The 21492-nt window shown below is 42.1% G+C and overlaps 1 protein-coding gene across 1 annotated transcript; it reads left to right on the top strand.

The window, feature by feature from the left end:
- The first annotated feature begins 7369 nt into the window (after positions 1-7369).
- derl2 (derlin 2) lies at positions 7370-20112 on the top strand. Its single transcript, XM_031287249.2, has 7 exons — positions 7370-7525; positions 10112-10177; positions 11156-11229; positions 11468-11561; positions 16485-16680; positions 16810-16900; positions 19028-20112. The coding sequence occupies exons 1-7, from the start codon at positions 7433-7435 to the stop codon at positions 19131-19133; spliced, it is 720 nt and encodes a 239-aa protein (XP_031143109.1). The 5' UTR covers positions 7370-7432; the 3' UTR covers positions 19134-20112.
- The last annotated feature ends 1380 nt before the right edge of the window (positions 20113-21492 follow it).

Raw genomic sequence — 21492 nt, forward strand, 5'->3', positions numbered from 1 at the left:
AAAGAACAAAACCCACGTGCAATATGTACAACAGTTAATACAAATCTTTACAGAGCCAATTTTGTACCAGTACCCAGAACACTTTTGTACTAGTATCCAGACCACTTTTGTACCAGTATCCAGACCGCTTTTGTACCAAGATCCAGAACAGCATCAGTGGGAGAAGAACCCGCCGGGGAGTACTAGCCCTTTAATTAGTTGTGGCACCACGATAGCCCCGCACCAGCATGTATGAGGCTGCAACCCGGTCCAGCTGTGTTGTGAAACACACCATTAAAACAGGACCGCAATAGATTTAAAACAAGCAGGCAGACACAGCAACTTACCGATTTACAGGACACGCCGCCCTCAAACCCCGGCGAGGCACCCACTCCGCGCATGCACACAGCAGCCTACACTATAACAAATAAGACTCAAGTCAGATCTTGATAACGCCAAATGGGTTGAGACAGGGAGGCATGCAGCTTACCGAGACACCCAACGCCAGCAGCCCAGGTGTATATCTACCCACGTGGGAACATCCACAGCCAAGACAGAGTCGGCTCTATGAAAGAACGCACGTTAGTGCCACACGCACGGCGACACAAAACAATAAAAGGCACGAAAGATGAAAAAGTGCCCTTACCACACCGCAGCAAACTGACGACCTAGGGCAGCGGCAAAAACAGCACGCCAACCCCGACACGTCTCCACAAGCACATCCCAGGTGTACTGGTGCGCACTCCCATGCACTGGTAAGAGGGAGGGGAAAACTCATCCTGTCACACTAAGGTGTCAGCCTCTTTCTGCACTTCTGGTTGGACGCAAACTGCATTTCATTGTCTTTGTACTCTGCACAATGACAATAAAGTTGAATCTAAATACACCGTTCTGATATGCAGTATTTATTTGCAGTCTATTATCCCATATTCTATATCCACGACGTTCCGAGATTGCTCCGGATTTCACGCTTTTCGGCCGGATATCCGTTACCTTCCGCTTTCTTTGGGTTGTAATTTTAAACTCCGACCAATTTATGAGGACTATGGTTAACTGCGCCTCAGATCTCTGCAGGGTAAATCCAGACAGATAGCAAGACTATCTGTCCAATCTGAGTTTTCTGTTGCACAACAAAAAAAAAACTTTTGAACGTACACAAATTACTTCCCGAGGCTACAGTATTTTGCAGTGGCATCATGGCTCTGGCCGGTGCTTAGCGCCACCCATGACGATTGAGATTGGTTTAAAGAAATATCCCATAACTGAAGACTCTTCTCGACTCACCGTCGCTTCTCTCAGCTTCTCAGTAACGTTGTGCTGCAATCCCCATCTGTTTTCAATGTCACTTACTGTCACACCTGATCCTGGCGCCTAAAAGCCCGGAGCCTTTCCTTGTAGTCAATCCTGTCATGTTCATCTCCTAGCACACTAACCCGGAAGTCCCTTCCAATCTCCCCTTTTTATCAAAAATTCTGGAACATGTTGTCGCTGCTGAAATTAAAACCCACCTCACCTCAAATAACCTGTTTAAACCATTTCAATCTGGATTCTGCTCGTAGCACAGCACTTAAACAGCCCTCCTCAAAGTCACCAATGACCTCCTCCTCTCCTCTGACTCTGGCCACCTCACCATCTTCATCATGCTTGACCTCACTGCAGCCTTCGACACCATCAACCACTCCATCCTCCTGTCCCGACTGGAAAGCTACTCCAACGTCACTGGCACCTCACTTTCCTGGCTCCGATCCTATCTCACCAACAGACAACATCCACATCAACAACTGCACCTCCCCTGTTGCTCCTCTGTCACAAGGCGTCCCCCAAGGCTTGGTGCTTGGTCCTCTCCTGTTCATCCTCTACATCCTGCCACTCGGAAATATCTCACGCAACCATGGTCTCCATTTCCACTGCTACGCCGATGTCCAGATCTACATTTCCACCAAATCCATCACCACAGTTTCCTCATCCACTCTAACCAACCGCCTCACCGATATACAAACCTGGATGCAAACCAACTTCCTCCAACTCAACTACTACTATCAACTTCAGTCTCTTCATCAACAACTCCAACCTGTCTCCATTCCTGCACATCCGAACTTGGAGTCATTTTCGATTTGATGTTCACACTTTTGAACATCAAATCAACCAAACCACCAGCACTGCCTTCTTTCACCTCAAAAACATTGGCCGTCTCCACCCATCACAAACATTCTCTGCCAAAACTCTGATACACGCTTTCATCACTTCCAGAATCCACTACTGCAACAGCAATCTCTATGGTTCATCAACAAAAGCCTTAAATAAACTTCAGTAGACTTCCGGTTATGAGGTGTGCTGTGTAGACACGTGCTCAGCCTGCTCCCACTTTTGAACTTTTATTTACTCCTCAAACCTCGCTATTTTCAGGTAAATTGTCTGCAACTGTTTTAAAACGTGTTAGTTGCACTGCTTCACGATGTCTAAACCAAGGGCAAAACAGGAAAAAGAAAAAGACAGGGAGTCTCAGCCGACGGCTAGCGCTGCTAGCATAACTATGGCTAATATTAAGTTGCTGCTGCATGGAGGAGCATAGAGCGACTCTCTCTGCTTAATTCATTTGAGTCTCTGACATCCTTGCTGGACAGCATTCACTCTACAGTTACAGACCATGGGCAGCGTATAAGTTCTTTGGAAATGAATGCCACCGAGGGTGACCGGCACCTCCAATGTCTAGAGGATGCATGTTCCGCCTTGCAGAGAGATAACGAGGACGTTTGTAATCTGGGCGGATCACGGGATTGTCTCTATGAAGCAACTTTACATTGATGGAATGTTTGCGTCCTTTGACCAGCTGACCTGTGTTTATAATTTGCCAAACACCCACTTTTTCAGGTACAAGTCAGGCATTTAATTCGCAATCGATTTCCTGGCTTCCCAGCTATCCCGCCTTCTACTTTGGTTGACACCATTTTCGGTATTAATCCTCACCGTAAAGGTACTATTTCAAAACTATATGACACTTTTTTCGCATGCCAGACTCTGACAATCTCCATACTACTTGGTCAGGGGATCTCGACATAATGATAGAGACTGAAGTTTGGCAATCAGTTTTGAAATGCATCCACACATCATCTATTTGTGTCCCTCATGCAGTCATACAGTGTAAAATAGTTCATAGAGTCCACTGGTCCAAAAGTAAAATAGCTCGCATCTACCCTGACATTGATCCAAATTGCAATAAATGTCACCAAGGACCAGCCGATCTGACCCACATGCTTTGGTCTTGTCCCGCTCTGTCGGTGTTCTGGAAATTCTGTATTTGATTCACTTTCGACCATCACATCCGTTAATATCCACCCGTCACCCTTGATCGGCTTGTTTGGTGTCCTGCCAACAGACCACCCACTGCCATCCTATCAGGCAGAATTTGTTGCTTTTTACACTATTAAGGCGTTTGATCCCTATGCAGTGGAAGAGTCCCCATCCTCCCTCCCACACCCACTGGATAAAGGATGCCCTTTATTTAATGAAAGTAGAGAAAAAACACTTTCTTCGTGGCTCCACTATTACATTTTCTAAAATCTGCCTAACTCTTTTAGAACACGTCAGGTCCCTGCAGCTATATATTGTCCCCATGGGCGGTGTACCTCTGACACTGTCAACATCATGAACCCTCTAGTCTAACCCTGCTTACTTTGTTCCAGCAGCACTCAGTAAGTTTAATTAGTAGCACTCATTGTGTTTAGTATGTGACTTTGTGACTGTCCATATTTAAATAATTTGCTTTGATTAATTTAAAAATCAGTTTTCTTTGAATATGTCTATATATCGTTTAGTACCATTTTCATCATCTTTGTCACTGCTGTGATTTATTATTATTATTTTTATTTATTATTTATATATATATATATATATATATATATATATATATATATATATATATATATATATACACTGTTTTGTATTTAAAAACACAAATAAATCGTAAATAAAATAAATAAACTTCAGTACATCCATAACTCTGCTGCCCATCATCTCACCCACATCTGCTCCCGCAACCACATCATCCCTGTCCTCAAGAATCTACACTGGCTCCCTGTTCCCCAACACATCCAGTTTAAAGTCATCCTGCCTACTCACAAAGCCCTCCATAACTAGGCTGCTTACTACCTCACAGACCTGCTCCACCGCCACAATTCCCCCGAAACCTCTGCTCCTCTGACATAAACCTCCTCTCCCCACCACTCAGGACCATGCACCGTACCTGGGGTGACAGAGCCTTCACTATTGCAGCCTCCTTCCTCTGGAACTCTCTACCCATAAACATATGTGACTGTACTGATCTGGACACATTCAAATCACTTTTTAAAACCCATCTCTGTAGAATAGCCTTCACCCTATAATAACATCACAGTTAATCTACTGTTAGCTGCTGGTTTTATCGTTTTACTCGTTTAATATGCTTGGTTTTATATTTTGTGTTGTTTTATTGCTTCACCTGCTTTTATTGTACTTACCATGGTTTTATTGTAAAGTGTCTTTGAGTACTTAAAAAGCGCTATATACTAAGTGATATCAAACGCACAGACCCAGAATGAACGGGGACCAGAGACTGATACGCAAAACATTTTGAGTATCACAGTATCAGGAAGAGGAAGTATAGCCACTACATGAACCATCAAAAACTCTAATAAAATAAAACAAAGTTTAAAAAATGGATGGGGTTAAACTGCACTACAAGCCACTTCAAGCAGTTTTACACACTCAAATTGCCTATTCACAGCACATTAAGGTAGCCTAAACCACACATTAAATACGCATGCAGAATGGCTCCTCTACTAGTCAGTCCCCCCTCTAACCCAGCAGAAATCCCACAAAAGAAGGAAAACAAAACCGCCGTCCAGTAGCTTAATAGCTTACACTAAAAATCTTAAACTGGCAAAAACAGTGGTTTGCTCATTCAGCAGTGTGTTTGTTTAGAACTTTCAAAGCTAGAATAGTCCCTTTTCCCTATCCGGAGACTGGTGACTGGAATCTACATTTATTAAAATACAATGAAAGATACTAAAAAAAACATTTAAAACATCTTTAGCATGAGCATACCTTATTTATTGGCTGATGTGCCTAAGCAATCACTCTAATTATTTGGCCCTCACCAAACATGACATGGGAAATCTAACAAAGAACATGTTTTAACATTTAATAACAAATCTTTAATGCAGTTTAAAGGTCCCATGGCATGGAAATTTCACTTTATGAGGTTTTTTAACATTAATATGCATTCCCCCAGCCTGCCTATGGTCCCCCAGTGGCTAGAAATGGCGACAGGTGTAAACCGAGCCCTGGGTATCTTGCTCTGCCTTTGAGAAAATGAAAGCTCAGATGGGCCGATCTGGAATCTTGCTCCTTATGATGTCAAAAGGGGAAAGGTTACCTCCCCTTTCTCTGCTTTGCCCGCCCAGAGAATTTGGCCCACCCATGAGAGAGAGACATCATGGCTTTCAAACGAGCAAAGTGGCAGTTGGTCAAGGCCACACCCCCACCCTCCACCTTGCCCCCCCTCTCTCCTCCCAATAGCTACAGACACAGAAATGGCACATACTAAGGAAAGCTCATTGTGGGACTGGCTGTAGTGGCTGTAATTCTGCACCAAGGCTGAATTTCGGGAAAGAGACTTCAGATACAGTATTAGGGGACCACTAAGGTCTATATAAAAGCATCCAAAGAGCACCATGTCATGGGACCTTTAAAACTACTTCTTGATAAAACAGTTCAATGTTCAGTAAAGTCATGCTTTTAGGCACATTTTATATTAAGAAAAGGGCCTACCAAACAAAAGCTGGCCTCAGCTGCTCTCTCAGGTGTGTCTCAGTGCAGGAAAAAGGCCCAGGTAAGCTCTCCACCCCCTTTTATAGACCCTGCCCCTTGTCTGAGTCATTCCTGTTTCCTTCCCTCCCACATATAAATAAAATGTATTATTATTATTATTATTATGAATATGATTATTATTACTGCTGTGGGGAGTTTGCTTTTCTCCGGAGGGCTTTATTCCAAAAAGAGATTGTTATTATTCCTTATATAATCCCATATTGGAACGGTTTAATAGAGAATGTGCCTTGGAAAAAAGTTTGGTCTTTGCTTTTCAAAATTTGTGCTGACTAATAAAGTGAGAGAAGTTACGTTTAAATTAATTCACAGATACCCAGCAAAGTGTGCACTTAAGAGGTATAAACTAAATATTGAATCTGAATGCTCTTTCTGTAAAAGCTCAGATTAAAGTATTTCCCATTTGTTTTGGAAATGTTCCTACACAGAGAATTTCTGGTCAGATGTCCTTATTTCATTACAGATTTCTCAATTTGTTTTAAGCATGTTTTCTTTTGTGAGGTGGAGCTTATGACGGACAAGGAAGGAAAGTATTTTATAAAAAATCTTTTATTTCTGCTTGCTAAATATCACATCCATAAATGTAAGTTCAGGGGCTCTAAACCTTTCTTCCTTGTGTTCAAGAGTGAAGGCAATGAATATTTGGACTGCATAAAATACTCATAGGTAAAGCTCTGAAGACTGTGCAGTTGTATTCAACTCTTGTGACGTCACATGACTGAATGATATTGGAACTCCTCTAATTGTATTTGATGCTATGAATTGGACTGTTGCTTGATTTGCCTGGGTGGACTCCCTGGGGTGTGTTGTTGTATGTATCTGCAAATATTCTCATTTAGGGCACCTGGGTAGCTCACTTGGTAGAGTGTGCGCCCATATATGGTGGTTCACTCCTCAACACAGCGCCTGTGAGTTCGACCTGCGGCCAGATTCTGGTAGAAAAGCTGTTTTAGTGATGGGAACAACGTTTTCAGACCACAAGAAGCTGTTTGGAGCTCAATACACATTATTCTGACACAGCAACATCTTTTAGCACAGATTATGGTAGGAAATTACTGTTAAGCTGTTTCAGTGATGGGAACAACGTTTTCAGGCCTTAGGAAGCTTTTTGGAGCTCAAGGGTTTAGGGTATGGCTAAAAGAGGCTTTTTTGTATGTTTGGATATGATACATATGTCTACCAAATTTCATGTATTTCATGAAAGTGAAAGGAGGGGGCTTTAACTTTGACTATTAGGCCAGTCTATTATCGAGCCAGTTTGCCACGCCCAAACCCTAAACCCATATCAGATCGCAATTTTTACCAAGTCTGACATGTGTACCAATTTTCGTGCGTTTTTGAGGTGCAAGACATATAATAATAATAATAAGAAGAAGAAGAAACATTTGAAGAACAATAGCTTCCCTGATCGACGTTGTCAGTGCTCGGGCCCTAATAATAATAAGAAAAAATATATATAATATATGTACTGTATATAAAACCATAAAGCTCAGACCACCACAACGAGACGCACGTGCTTGAACGCAACACCCGTTGCCTTTTGGAATGACGTGTCAAGAAAGTGCCGGAAGCTTTCAGTCTGTCCAAAATGGCTTACCAGACTCTACAACAGGAGTACTTACAGATCCCTGCTGTTACCAGGGCATATACAACCGCCTGTGTACTCACAACTGCTGCAGTGGTAAGACAAATTCACATGTTTACTGTGTTGGGTAGGGCATAGCTTGGTGCCACTTAACATAACGTTAGCTAGCTAACGTAACTTCGTTACTTTGCTGCTAGCTCGATGGTTTAGCTGTAGCACTTGCGAGAATGATACGTGTCCGAATCTGGGTAGACCAGGATGTTAACTCAAGTCACAAAAAGCTAAAAGCGTAGCTACCTATGACCGAAGCCTTATCTTAATTTTAATCAGTGAACCAAAATGGTAACGTTAAGGGCACGCTAAATTGCCTTTCCGTAGCGTGGCAGTTTACGGAAGGCTCACAATCGACAGCTGTTGTGTCTTTTGCAGTTAGCGTTAATGCTTCTATATATAATATGTTGTTCTCTTTAGAGAGAACCCACACTAAACTCCCATCATCTGACTAAACCAGACTTGTGTAGGCTATGTGTTCGTACTCTGTAAAATATAACACAATACCTATATCGTTAGAAACTAATCTAATTTCCTTATACACGTTCTAATATTGCACACATACATCAATCCATCTAGTAGCTATGTGTTAGTGGTGAAATAATTACTCAGATACTAAAAGTAGGCTAGTAATACCACATTGTTAAAATACTTTTTTAAAATTAAAAGTCCTGCATTCAAAATCTTTCTAAAGTAAAGGTTGGTATATTATTGTTATCGATTAAAAATAGGAAAATCATCAAAAGTAAAAGTACTTATTATGCAGACTCGTTAAGTTTTGAATTATGTATGTTATATTGCTTTACTTTTTTTCTGCTGGTTAAAATGGAGCTTTTCAAGTACATTATAACATTATATTAGTAACATTAGATACATCTAATGCGTCACATGTTGACATAAAATAAAATCTGGATTTGCAAAGTAACTAGTCATTCAAGCTGACAAATAAAGCTAATGTAGTTAAAAAGTACAGTATTTCCCTCAATCTCAAGGTACCTAAAAATTGTTCTAAAGTACAGTGCTTAGTTAAACGTAGCCTACTTGGTTAAATTACCTCCACCACTGAATAATATGTTGATTGCTGGATTGCTTGATCTATTGAGACAGAGATACCCAGCAGCGGCACTGAACTGCAGTCTGGAGACGGGTGTCTCGTGCAAAAGAGAGGGACTAAAGGCCCTGACACACCAGGCCGACAGCCGTCGGTCCTAGTTGTGTCCTGTACTGTCGTAGCCTGGGTAAACCCTGATGAACTTCCGGCAAATTTGAGATTTGCTCTGCAAGTCAGTCTGGCGAAGAGCCCATTCAAACCCATTTCCAATGTCCCCAAAATCGAGGCACCAATCACAACCGCTGAGGTGGGCTTTACACCAATCACAACCGTTGAGGTGGGCTTTACGCGACGACGATAGCGCAGCGACGGCGAGCAGCTTTTTGTTTACATTCAACATGATGGCTACTGAAGCACAGCGTCACCTGGATCGTTGGTCTGATTGGTTGGACTATCCAATGCGCCCAGAGGCATTTGAGTGGCGTCCGTTGGTGACACCCCTTTGGAAATGAACTGTCAATGAACCTTTCCCAGACCCACTCTCAGTTACAACTGAGAAGGGTCTGGTGTCAACCAGGCTAGTACTGTCGGCCTTCGCTGGCCTGTTTTGGGGGCCTCAGGCGATATACATTTACTTACTCATATCCATTCAGGGCAGCATCACGCTTGCCCGTAAAGCTGGAGGCGTGTACCATCCACCACTGAATAAGGGACCTAATGTCCTCATCTGCCCCTAACGAGATGGATTATATACATCAGATCAAGACAGAAACAGCACTGTTGAGACAACGTTATAGCATGAAAACGTTACTGCCTGACAATCACCGGCTGATCGCTAGCTACGTTACATAGCTACGGTTCGCAGCTGAATATTTACAACTCGTTAAGATCACACATCTAACACAATCTTCTAAAGTGAGGATGTAAATTTAACAGAATAAACAACACGTGTAACGTGAAGTAATAACTTATTTGCGAATGGTTAAACTGTGCCGCTGTTAGCTAGCTAAGGTAAGCTTGCTAGCACGTTATAGTACGGTACCAATATGTTATAATTTGCGGTACCAAAATCATTACCGACTGCAAAATTAACCAAATAAACATACAGGTGGCTTATATGTTATACAAGTATAGTAAAAAGACTCATGTTCAACTTACATTTTGTAGTGCTCGGTTACGGGACTCGCCACCGTGTCCTCCGCCACTATTATTGAAAGTTTTAGAACTTTTGGTGGCTCAGCCCCTTCCGCTACGTAGCCAAGATGGTGACTGTTGAGGGTGGAAAGTGTCCATCGTTCCACACTCAACATTTTGATTGTTATGAGTGCACCATCCGTGCACCATCCGGGTACTTGTAGTGCACTGCATTTGGCCACACTTTGTCACTGTGAATGCACTATGTACTCAAAATAGCTAGGGTCAGTACAGAAGTGCGCGATTTGAGACACACCAAGGGAAAAATCCCTGACCGCCCTAACTTCACACCATTTTCCCCCGCTGCTGATTGAAATCCTAGAGGAAACACTGTTTTTCATTATTCTTATCATCTTTAACATGTTTTGTTTTATCTTTTCTCACAGCAACTAGAGATCATCACACCATTTCAGCTATACTTCAATCCGGATTTGATTCTAAAGAATTACCAGGTGAGTAATCTAACCCACTGCTCATCTTCAACCTCATCCTCAGGAGGATTCAGGGCACATGTGACTGTACCGCGCTCTGTAACATTTCATACACTTTACAGCCTTAATAACCTTAGCTACTTGTCTAAGTTAACCAGAAAGTAGTGTTAAAGTTCTGCTGAATTTAGATTGCATTGATTTGTCTGCTACAGGTACATCTGCTATATGTTTTCTGTAAATCACTTGTCCCGTTTTCTCATTTTTAGAAAAAAAAAACAGAAACCAAAAGGGAGAAATGTATCGGTTTCATGATGGTGCGCATAGTATAGCATTAAATGACAGAATTACAGCTTGCTACACAACACGACCAAGTGGACCCAACAACAACCACATTAGCTTTCCTGCTAAAGTCTCCTTCTTATCCAAGTTGTTACTCCTGCACTCCTGGCAGCTGCTTGTCAATCAAACACACAACTATTATAAATACATTTTAAAAGACACGTTAGCATTATTTTTGACTACAAAAAAGATTACTAAATGTGATTTCAGTTGGAGTTTAATCTAAATCAGTGTTATAGGATGTTATATTTAAATAGTGTAAATTAATTTTTGATGAAATAAGAACAGGCATCCATCATCCTAGATTTTCAGTGGTTTATCACATAATGTTTCAATTCAAATAGAATTAGACCTGCAAGTAGGTATTAATGGGGCCCAAGCCCCCCGTGCAAGTTGCACCCTGCTTTCCGTGGAGAGATTGAACGAATGACCTAAAATGAGTTTGAAAAAGAAGCTTTGACACATTTTTCAACTTTGTGTAAAAGCTCCACCTAGTGGCCAATATGCACCAAATTTTGTACGAAGCCTTAGTGTGGTACAGCAAAATACCGGCCCAAGTTTTGTGTGAATTGGACAGAACTACTGTATGTGGAGATTCACTCTTTTGTGCCAGTAGCGCCTCGCCGGATAATGATTGGTTTGGTTCTTATCTTTTTGTAGGTATGGCGACTAATAACCAACTTCCTGTTTTTTGGTCCAGTTGGCTTCAATTTCCTGTTCAATATGATTTTTCTGTATCCTTCTCAGTTCCATGTTTCACTTCATTTAGCATGTGAAGTGTGTTTGCATACTTTCTGTTTCACAGGGAAAGGCTGTATGTAGTTTTGGAGATGATGAAACTTCACATACTGTAAGATGCACAATTATCTAAACCAATGACACAATCAATATAATAAGTGGTGATGATATCTGTATAATAATTTTGGTTCTTTCAGTGTTTCTGTGTAGATTTCTTTAACCATTCAATTTCAGGTACAGATACTGTCGTATGCTAGAGGAGGGCTCTTTCAGGGGACGCACAGCTGACTTTGTCTTCATGTTCCTCTTTGGTGGACTTCTGATGACTGTATCCTTCCCATTTGTGTTTCATTAAAAAATACATTTTATGTACAGATAATGAGGTATTTACGTAACAATTCAATGACCGGTACCTCATTTATTTTGATCTCAACATTGAAAGCTCTCTGGTACAGTTAATGGTGCCCTTTAATCTCCATATATAGTGTGTTTGTGTGTGTGATGTTATTATGGGTTAGTAAGAATTTCACTCACTGCATCTAGGGATGTCACGAGAACCGATACTTGCGATACCTTTCGGTTCTAAAATGACAAAACACCGACAATGCCCATTTTTTTTTAAGCACCGTGAGCACCGATGCCACTGTTAGCAACATCGGTGCTGTGCCTCTTCTGGATCTGATGGGGCAGTATACGCGTCAAAGTGTTCCAGTCGATACATTCAGAAGTAGGAGGCATGGATGTATTAAGAGAACTGGATACAGTGTTCGGCGGGAAGCCCCGTACGTTCCAATGAGAGTGCTCAAAAGCGCATAAAGCAAACATGGAGCTTGGCTCTTCCGCATTGTTGGCCCATAACGCTGGTTGGCTCACGATGGGCATGCGCACTAGCAACGATTTGTTTGCGTTGTCGTAGCAACCGGTAGCAACATGCGCGTTCATGAGCTTCTCTGTCGTGTCTGTCGGTTCTTATATACAGTCTATGGTCGGTACACGATCCGTTCTGCCTGCACGATCCGTTCTGCACATGCGCAAGATAATACTGTTTTACCGATGATACGACCTGCACGATCTGTTCCACGCTAGCCTATGGCCAGCCTCCACCGGGAAGCTAACGTTAGTTTAGCTAACAGCTAATTCGGCTAACCGCTAGCTGACCGCTAGATTCAGTCTAAAATAACGTTAACTCAAACTTAATGGGAAAAGCAGGCTACAGCTAAATTAAGACTTCACAGTAATAGCAATACAGACAAGTATTGAGTGATTGTATTTTAAATGAGCACAAGTAAAGTAGAACTGACATAACAGCTGTTATATATGTTAGGTGTTTGTTATATATGTCAACGTTTATTTTCAAGTTTTATTTTGAGGGTCTTTTAAAGTTATTACATGCTGTCTCAGCTAGCAGTTAGCCGAATTAGCTGTTAGCTAAACTAACGTTAGCTTGCCTGTCGACCGGAAGCGTGGAACAGATCGTGCAGTGTCGTAAATCCTCGTACAACCGCGCATGCGCGAACATTTTGCGCATGTGCAGAACGGATCGTGTACCGACAGTGTCTCTTACTGGCGAACTCATGAACTCGCCGTTTTCATTGTCTAAAATATTCACTAACGTTAAACATTGTTTTCGTTGTTCCCGATCGTTTACATGCTTAGCTAAATAAACGATAGATGTATTTAGCTAGACAACCAAGGATATTTAATAATTATGTTGTGCTACTAGCTAGCTAGCTACTAACTAGCGCTAGCTAGCCGTTAGCCTGCAGTTTCGTGAACACTCAGAGCTCATCCATGGCTTCAGCTCTCATCCACGTTACAAGCTTTACAGCATACAGCCCTCGGATGTATTATGAGAGAGAACCAAGGCGATGTAATCACTATGTCTGTAGTAACGTTATGTAGGCATATAGCTAGCTATGTATAGATCTTAATACAGCCATGCTAGCTACCCCTGATGTTAACAACTAGCTAGCTAGCCGATAGCCCGCCAGTTTGGGAAACGCTAATGACGTTACATCCACGTAGCTAACAGGCTTTACAGCAGCTACATACATCCCTGGGATGTATCATGACTTCATAAGATAATACCATGGACGTATTCATAGAACACATGGTGAATTACAATCATTAGCTATATCCATTATTACAGCTAGCTACATGAGCTCGGGAGAACAGTCATGTGAGCGGGCGGGCGCAGTCCCGCGGCTCTGCTCGCGTCCACAATGCGCGTTCATCATGCAAAATTTAATAATTCTGGATTCGCTTCTAGTGAATGTTAAAAACGTAACGTTTTAAACAAGGACCCTTTCAGTGTTCGGGCTGGTAAGTTGATATACCCAGAAACAAATTATCCGCTGAAATATAGACGTTTCTTTCGCCATGCAAAGTCTATGTGAAAAGTCTTTCTGGGCCATGGGGTGCAGTACCACCGTTATCCGCTAAGCCCATGGTGGCTTTTAGACTCGCCGCTCTTCCTGGGGGCTTGGTAGGAGGTCACGAACAAGCCGAAGTCACGCCCTTCTACTTCCGGTCCATATCTTTCGAAAAAATATGAATGAGTCTGTCGGTAAACGATCCGTTCTGCACATGCGCAAAATGTTTGCGCATGCGCGGTTGTACGAGGATTTACGACACTGCACGATCTGTTCCACGCTTCCGGTCGACAGCCAAGCTAACGTTAGTTTAGCTAACAGCTAATTCGGCTAACTGCTAGCTGAGACAGCATGTAATAACTTTAAAAGACCCTCAAAATAAAACTTGAAAATAAACGTTGACATATATAACAAACACCTAACATATATAACAGCTGTTACGTCAGTTCTACTTTACTTGTGCTCATTTGAAATACAATCACTCAGTACTTGTCTTTATTGTTATTACTGTGAAGTCTTAATTTAGCTGTAGCCTGCTTTTCCCATTACGTTTGAGTTAACGTTATTTTAGACTGAATCTAGCTGTCAGCTAGCGGTTAGCCGAATTAGCTGTTAGCTAAACTAACGTTAGCTTCCCGGTGGAGGCTAGCCATAGGCTAGCGTGGAACAGATCGTGCAGGTTGTAAAACAATATTATCTTGCGCATGTGCAGAACGGATCGTGCAGGCAGAACGGATCGTGTACCGACAATAATAAAGATTGAAAAAAATAAACAGAAATAGATTCTACCCGACCTAAAAGGCGGCATGTTCACTGCAAACTCACGGTCCTCTCTTCCTGATTTACAGCCTCCCTCTCTTGGCTTCAAATAACTCACCGTTGTCGGCTACGGCCGCTGAACAGGCTACACATTGTAAACAGCCGTGGCTGCTTGCCTGGTCCTCCAGTAACGTTAGCTAGCAGTTAGCATGGCGGCGTTAGCCAGGACCAGTAGGGATCATTTTACTGGCTGTGTCTCAGTTGTTTTTGCGAGTAACCAACTCGGGTACTCTAGCTATATAATTCAATGTGAGTACACAAATGAAATGACATAAAATGCCCGTCCCTTGTAGCCGTGATAAATTAGCCTGAAGTTCAGGAGGAAATTGGCCAACTCTGCGTCATTTTGGGCTCTAAGCTGTCTCCATCTTTCAAATACATCTCCAATACATGGATTTCTCGGCAACGTCATCACTGCTTGCGCACGCAACCGGGTGGCAGAAAGAAGACGTGTTTCGTGTAGCTAGTAGTAGTAGCAGCATAGTGTAAGTCAAAATGCCAAGTAGTTTTTGCGTGGTAAATTGCACAAACAGAGCCAGTGATGGGTACCTGATGTTTAACATACCTAGGGGCAAGCATGCTTTTGCCAAAAACAGGCGGAGGTTATGGCTTCAAGCCATAAGAAGGGCAGATTGGGGTCATATGTAAGAGTCAGGCTCCCATTGTATCAATCAGAAAAGCTGCAGCTTGTTCAGTTGTTCAGCTAATATATACCTGTCAGGGCTGTAGTACTCGAGCCTGGACCGTAGATAGTTAAAGGTCCGTACTCGAGACAAGTTTAGACTGCTAGCTAAAGCTACGCCGATGTTTTGCTAACGTTAGCGCAACAGCGTTAGCCTAGCCTGCTAGGTAAATATTACGACCCGCTTTGGAGTTTCTTATATCTGCGTCCACGTTGTCAACATAAGACCTGTGGCGCTAGTGCTCCTTTTGTACCATAATGTTATTGAATAAAATATTAAGCTTCGCTCCTACGAGATAGGTGGGTTTTTATTACGTTACACACAAAGCTAACTGGCTATAGTTAGCCTATATGCTAGCGGACATTAGCTAACGTTGCCGAGGCAGCGGCAGTAGAGTTTCGGCGAGCTAACCACGACAGTGTTGTCGCCCTCTCGCCCACAATCAACCTCTGCTGCTAAAAACAGTCAACCTGCAGTGATGTTTTGAAATGGAGACACATATCGTACCTTTCGCCCGGGAATCCTGGCCATTATTTTAAGTCATAGGGGTACACTCAGGGGTAACCCTGCTGCTAACATTGGCTATTACATTAGCCTAAAACGATAATTATAGCCGTACATATATATCACAGTAACACTGCAAAATTAAAGACAGACAAACAGATCCAACTAAAATCATGTTTATTGAGTCAGTAGTTATATACAAACAATAAGGAAAGCTTAAATACTTAAGGTTGTTGCAATAGCGGACCAGCTCACCAGTCTGGCTTTCTGCCCCTGGTATGCACACGCACCCTGTAATGTTTGTAAACAGGAAACCCGTCTATATTTACCCGGGGTTTGTAACGTCTAATTTCAAAAGTCCCACCGTCAAAGCTTCCAAATATATTTAAGTACTTCCCACCAAAGCTTCAAAGCATCAGAAGTGATATTCGGTACAGCTCTACCCACCAGCACATGACAATTCTTACTGTCATAATGGCGCTACTCACTAATGGTATGCCACTGCTGTGGACCACATGAAGTCGGCATGCCACTTATGTCCCACTGACCACCATTTACCTCATAATATTAATAACTACCAAATATTGTATATTTCCTGTTAGTAAGATGACTTCCGATGCATGCAACTGCAGAAGGTTGTAAGCCAAACAATTTAACTCATTCATTAACAACTTTATGGTCAGTTATGTTCACTAAAATCCAACTATATAGCTCCAGCAATCTTTGTCTCAATTTCTTTCATCCAGAGTTAATGCTGTAATTGTGGAGTGGCCCTCCTTGTATGCCCTAGTTTGGCACCAGTAAGTTCAGTCCTCACAATAACCAGTTTGTCCCAAGTTAATTTCTTTGCCATATTCTTTAACAAGGTTTCAGATATTTGGCACTTTTGTGAGTCTGGTGTTCCTGGGCCAAGCCTTCACTATCATGCTGGTGTACGTGTGGAGTCGGCGAAACCCGAACGTTCGCATGAATTTCTTTGGCCTGCTGAATTTCCAGGCACCCTTTCTTCCCTGGGTGCTGATGGGATTCTCACTTCTGCTGGGCAACTCCATCATTGTGGATCTTTTAGGTACCTATCACTGTCATCTGCAGTCAATGTTTAGTACTTTGGTCATATGCTAAGAGCCAAAGGAAACTGGTGTGGTTGGTTGCGTACAGTATGAATAAAGCATGTGTTAAAATGTTTTTCTTTCTTTAGGTATCGCTGTTGGTCATGTGTACTTCTTTCTGGAGGATGTTTTTCCCAACCAGCCAGGGGGTGGAAGGTGGCTCAAGACCCCATCTATCATGTGAGTTTCTACTTTCTTTTAATATTTTTGTGTTTCGGTCCATCCGTCCCACTCTTCCCATTCTCAGTGTAGCAGCGAAAATTAAATGAATGGGACAGAACGCGATATCCATAGAAATAAAATGGTAACGGACAAACAAGCAGTGGAGTAGTAACATTACGAGGCAGAAAGCCAGCCAGTAAGTGAGTCAAATTCAACAACTTAATGCTTTCTCCACACAAAGTACATTGCTATAACAGCTTTGTTTGGCTCATTTTCTGTGAAAGGTGGGGTGTGGGGGCACAGCAAAGTTAGCAAGCTCATGTTAGCCAACTAACAAGTCGTCTGCTGGCTTGCTGGTTCTGCCTTGTTTTTATGCTGCATTGTTTACAGATAATGAGCTGGGTCTAACGGTCCACTGACCCACTGCCGCTGGGTCTAACTGTCCATCCTCCTCACTCCCCATCGCTCTGTAGAACGTCACCTGAGCTGCGTCAGGTCGCTCTCCTCCCAGCAAGCAGTGACCATTGATGTATTATATTGACAGCAACACACGTTACGGCCCCACTGATGTGTGTTTTCACCATGACAACTAACAGCAGTCTCTATTTTGTTTTGTACTAATCAAATGACCACGGAAAACAGTTTGATTGGCCTTTCTATCAATTTTATTTCTATGGCGATATCTCAGGAACACTTGGAGGGATTGTTGTTACATCTGGCACAAACATCCACAAAACACTTATTTGGCCATAACTCAATTTCACACGTCATGACATTTTATATCCAAAAGGTCAAAGGTCCAAACTTTTCTGGCCATTATTAAACGCCATAAGTCAGGAACAGAGGGCAAGATTGTTACCATATTTCACACTGGGTCGGATACTAAATTGATGACACTAATCTTGGGTGCCCACCTTGAAACTTAGGTGACTGATTGGCCAGTCGCTGGCCCGTTCTGGCCAGTGATATTGTTTGTGCCAATCTTAGTCATGAGTCAATTGTTTGTAATTTGGTACTAAGGTTAGGTGCAACACTATCTAACGTTGATTAGAAATGGAGTTCGCTAACCTAACGTCAACAAACAACTGCGGCACCTGCCACAAAGAGTCCACACATGCTTTGGACCTTCAGCAGCGGCTGCAGCAACTCAAACCCAGTCAGACCGGAGATGGTGCCTGCTCTCCTCCTTCGCCTCCTGGTCTAGCTGGGTTCGAGTTGTTGCTGCCGCAACTCAAAGAAGTAAGCTAACTGCAAAGTAAGCTTCCCCAGTGCTGTGTTTGAACGCTGTTGGAAATTTTACAATCATTTCAAAATGAACGCAGAAAATAGCCAGGTAAACATGGCTGGGAAATAATAAGGTTACTAAAACATGAACACAAAGACGAACACACTTGTTACCAGATCTTTGAATAAAATATTTTTACTTTAAATACAGTATCTGATATTTGCCTGATCAGCATGTCTATATGCCTATATACTAGCGGACATTAGCTAACGTTGCCGAGGCAGCGGCAGTAGAGTTTCGGCGAGCTAACCACGACAGTGTTGTCGCCCTCTCGCCCACAATCAACCTCTGCTGCTAAAAACAGTCAACCTGCAGTGATGTTTTGAAATGGAAATGGAAATTGAAAGTCATATTTGTTGAAGCAGAATAGTATTTTGTTTGTTGTTTGGATTAATTATTACAATGTATATTTGATTAATAAATTAACAATTTAGAAAAGTTTTTTTTTTTACCCTCTTTTTTTCCGGGCCAGTAAAAATATTCAAGGGGCCAGTAAAACCCTGATCTACTGGCCCTGGGGGCCAGTGGGGAAAAATGTTTATGTTGGACCCTGTTTAAACCTGTAAGATTCAATGTATAATAAACCCTACGGTTTAAAAAGGGAAGGAATGATAAATGAATTCTTGGACTTTTTTTTTCTTTTGTCCTTATGGTGGAGCTAGATAAAAGCTCACAGAGTTACCAAAATAAAAAGGGGATCATTCTCTGGGGAGCCTGAACCTGCTTAGGTGAGATTGAGATTTTGTGTAGCTTTTGGTTTGATGGCTGCATTAGATCAGGGGTTTCTAAAGTCTGACACTGTACCCCCCTTTCGAAATCTTTAGAAAATCCCTCATCCTCCTCCTCTGTATCTCCCACAGAAAGATGCTGTTTGACACACCAGAGGAAGATGCCAACTACAACCCCCTGCCTGAGGAGCGCCCAGGAGGGTTTGCCTGGGGAGAGGGACAACGCCTTGGAGGTTAAATATGACCCCAGATCGTCCCTGATCGCCAGATCAATTCCAAGGACAATTCCTCTAGAGAGATGACGGGGACAAACATGGTCTGGTTTTGACTTGTCTGTTTAGTTCGGGATGAAGAATGCCAAACAACCAGAGCTGGTTTGGAGATAACCGTCTGTTGTTTTTGCGTATGGGCTCAAGTCATCCCCAGAAACTCTTCTTGATGCTCTAAGACTATTGAGAGAACACAAGCTTCAGATTGAATTCTGGGCTTTTGGTGCTCGGGTGATGTTTGTCTTCATCTTAAAAAATAAAAATATATTGATAAAAACGTGAAAGAGACAAAAATGACAGCAGTGAAATAGCTAAATGAATTTATTCAGATGGTGAGTGCATTTTTTTCTCATTTCACTTTAAAAATTAATAAATGTGTGTGGCAAATGATGCTTTGGTTTTATCTCTTTGAACTGTAGTAGTACTGCTTGAAACCAAAGACGTCTCAACAAATTAGATTAATTGATTCATGCAAATAACGTTAGGGTCAGTAGAAAGGATCCTGTAACTTCATTCTCTGTACACAGCAGGCCATTGTAGTATACTAATATCAAGATTTGTACTATGTCCTCAACTTCAGCTTTTTATCCACCTTCAGTTAGGTTAAGTTTTCACAGCTGTACTTTTTATCTAATTTAATACAAACAGCCTTGTATCAGATACATGTAGACATATACCAAAAGTCACAAACGGTGAGTCTTGCCTATTATATGTATGTGACAATACTTCTGGCTTAATAGATTTTGCACACATTTAGAATTTTTTTATGTGACCATGTGATCCGATTTACTGGCCCAGCAAATGCATTATAAATCGGGGTAATGTTTGGCCTGTTTGTTGCTCTTGAGGAGGGATAAAAAAAGATGATGTCAAGATGTCAAATTAATAGTAGGATTGAAAAACTTGTTGGATTATGCTTGCACTGGATCAAAAAACACATACCACATATAGTGGCAAGAAAAAGTATGTGAACCTTTTGGAATTTCATGGTTTTCTGAATAAATTTGTTATAAAATGTGATCTGATCTTCATCTAAGTCAAGGGTATTGACACATACAGGGCATGAAATTGGCACCCGCCCACCCGCCAAATGCGGGTAACTTTTCTGATTGGCGGGTTAAACTGTCAATCTACCTGCCACATTGGCGGGTAGCCAATGAGAATTGAGTGATTCAGATTCGTAACTATCGGTAAGCAGGGTACACGGTTGCTTACGGGCCTGGTCCAATCAGGGGCCCGCATCACTGGAAGACACTGATTGACAGCCGGGGCCCCCTATCGCATTTTCATTACTCACACAATCCCAGCATCCCACGTGCAGCCACTGACCAAGCGGGAGTGAGAACGGGTAAAGTTAATTTCCTAGTTTCTGATATGAAGACGAGTCGTGTGTGTGACTCGAACATCTCACATTTACCAACAAAACGTACAGCAAAAGACCGTGCAAAACATTTCAGACCGTCCTGCCAACCTGTATACATTTTAACATTAATGTACACTGGAACATTTCTTCACTCTAAAGTCAGCGCTGATGTTTCAAATTGTCGGCTCTCTGCAGCGGGCGGGACTGCTCCGTTTCCCCCGCGACTGACGCACACACAATCACACACAAACAGACACACACAAACACACGCACGCACAGACACACACACAAACGCACGCGGTGGATGCAGGAAAAAACGCAGATGAGACGTACAGGATGACCTAAATTGAGGACAGCTACGTTATTGTAAGTGCAATGATAAGTTAAAGTCCAATAAGTACTTTATTAAACCGTATGAATGTGTGTCCAAGGCCAGGATAGGAAATTAACTAACAATGTAAAGATTAACAAGCCACTGACAATGACAGATATGTTCATATTGGATTCATCCAATAAATTATTTTGTGTCTTAAATCCACCAGCCTTTTTCATATTTTACCAACATTTGCAGCATCCTGAGCCTTTTTGGTAAGGTTCCTAGAAAATCTCAGCCCAGAGTAATTAATTAGCCTAATAGTAATAAGTATTATTCTCCCCAAAACAAGTTTCCTTTTATTTATTTTTTTATTTTTAAGAACTATACAAAAAACATTCATGTGTTATGGTGCGCATTCACCAGTGTTTTGTTGTTGTTGTGGTGCGCGTAGGCTACTCCTGATTTTGTCAGTCATCTCATCTCTTATATGCAGTGGCATAACGAGCCAACACCGGCCCCTATTCAGGATTATCAAGGCGGGCCCCCCTACTACAGCACGTGATGACGGCGCAATGTTCACGAGTAGGCTACCATGAATAGGACAGGATAGGATCATAGAGTCACAGCAATTCCTGTTTTTCACCTTTAT

Source organism: Sander lucioperca, chromosome 14, assembly GCF_008315115.2.
Source record: "Sander lucioperca isolate FBNREF2018 chromosome 14, SLUC_FBN_1.2, whole genome shotgun sequence".
Lineage (NCBI taxonomy): Eukaryota > Metazoa > Chordata > Actinopteri > Perciformes > Percidae > Sander > Sander lucioperca.

Excerpts from the sequence above, each read along its gene's own strand:
- derl2 (XM_031287249.2), top strand. The coding sequence starts at position 7,433 with ATGGCTTACCAGACTCTACAACAGGAGTACTTACAGATCCCTGCTGTT. Across the intron at positions 11,562-16,484 it reads TTGGTGGACTTCTGATGACT|ATATTTGGCACTTTTGTGAG; the intron begins GTATCCTTCCCA and ends ACAAGGTTTCAG. Across the intron at positions 16,901-19,027 it reads CTCAAGACCCCATCTATCAT|AAAGATGCTGTTTGACACAC; the intron begins GTGAGTTTCTAC and ends TATCTCCCACAG.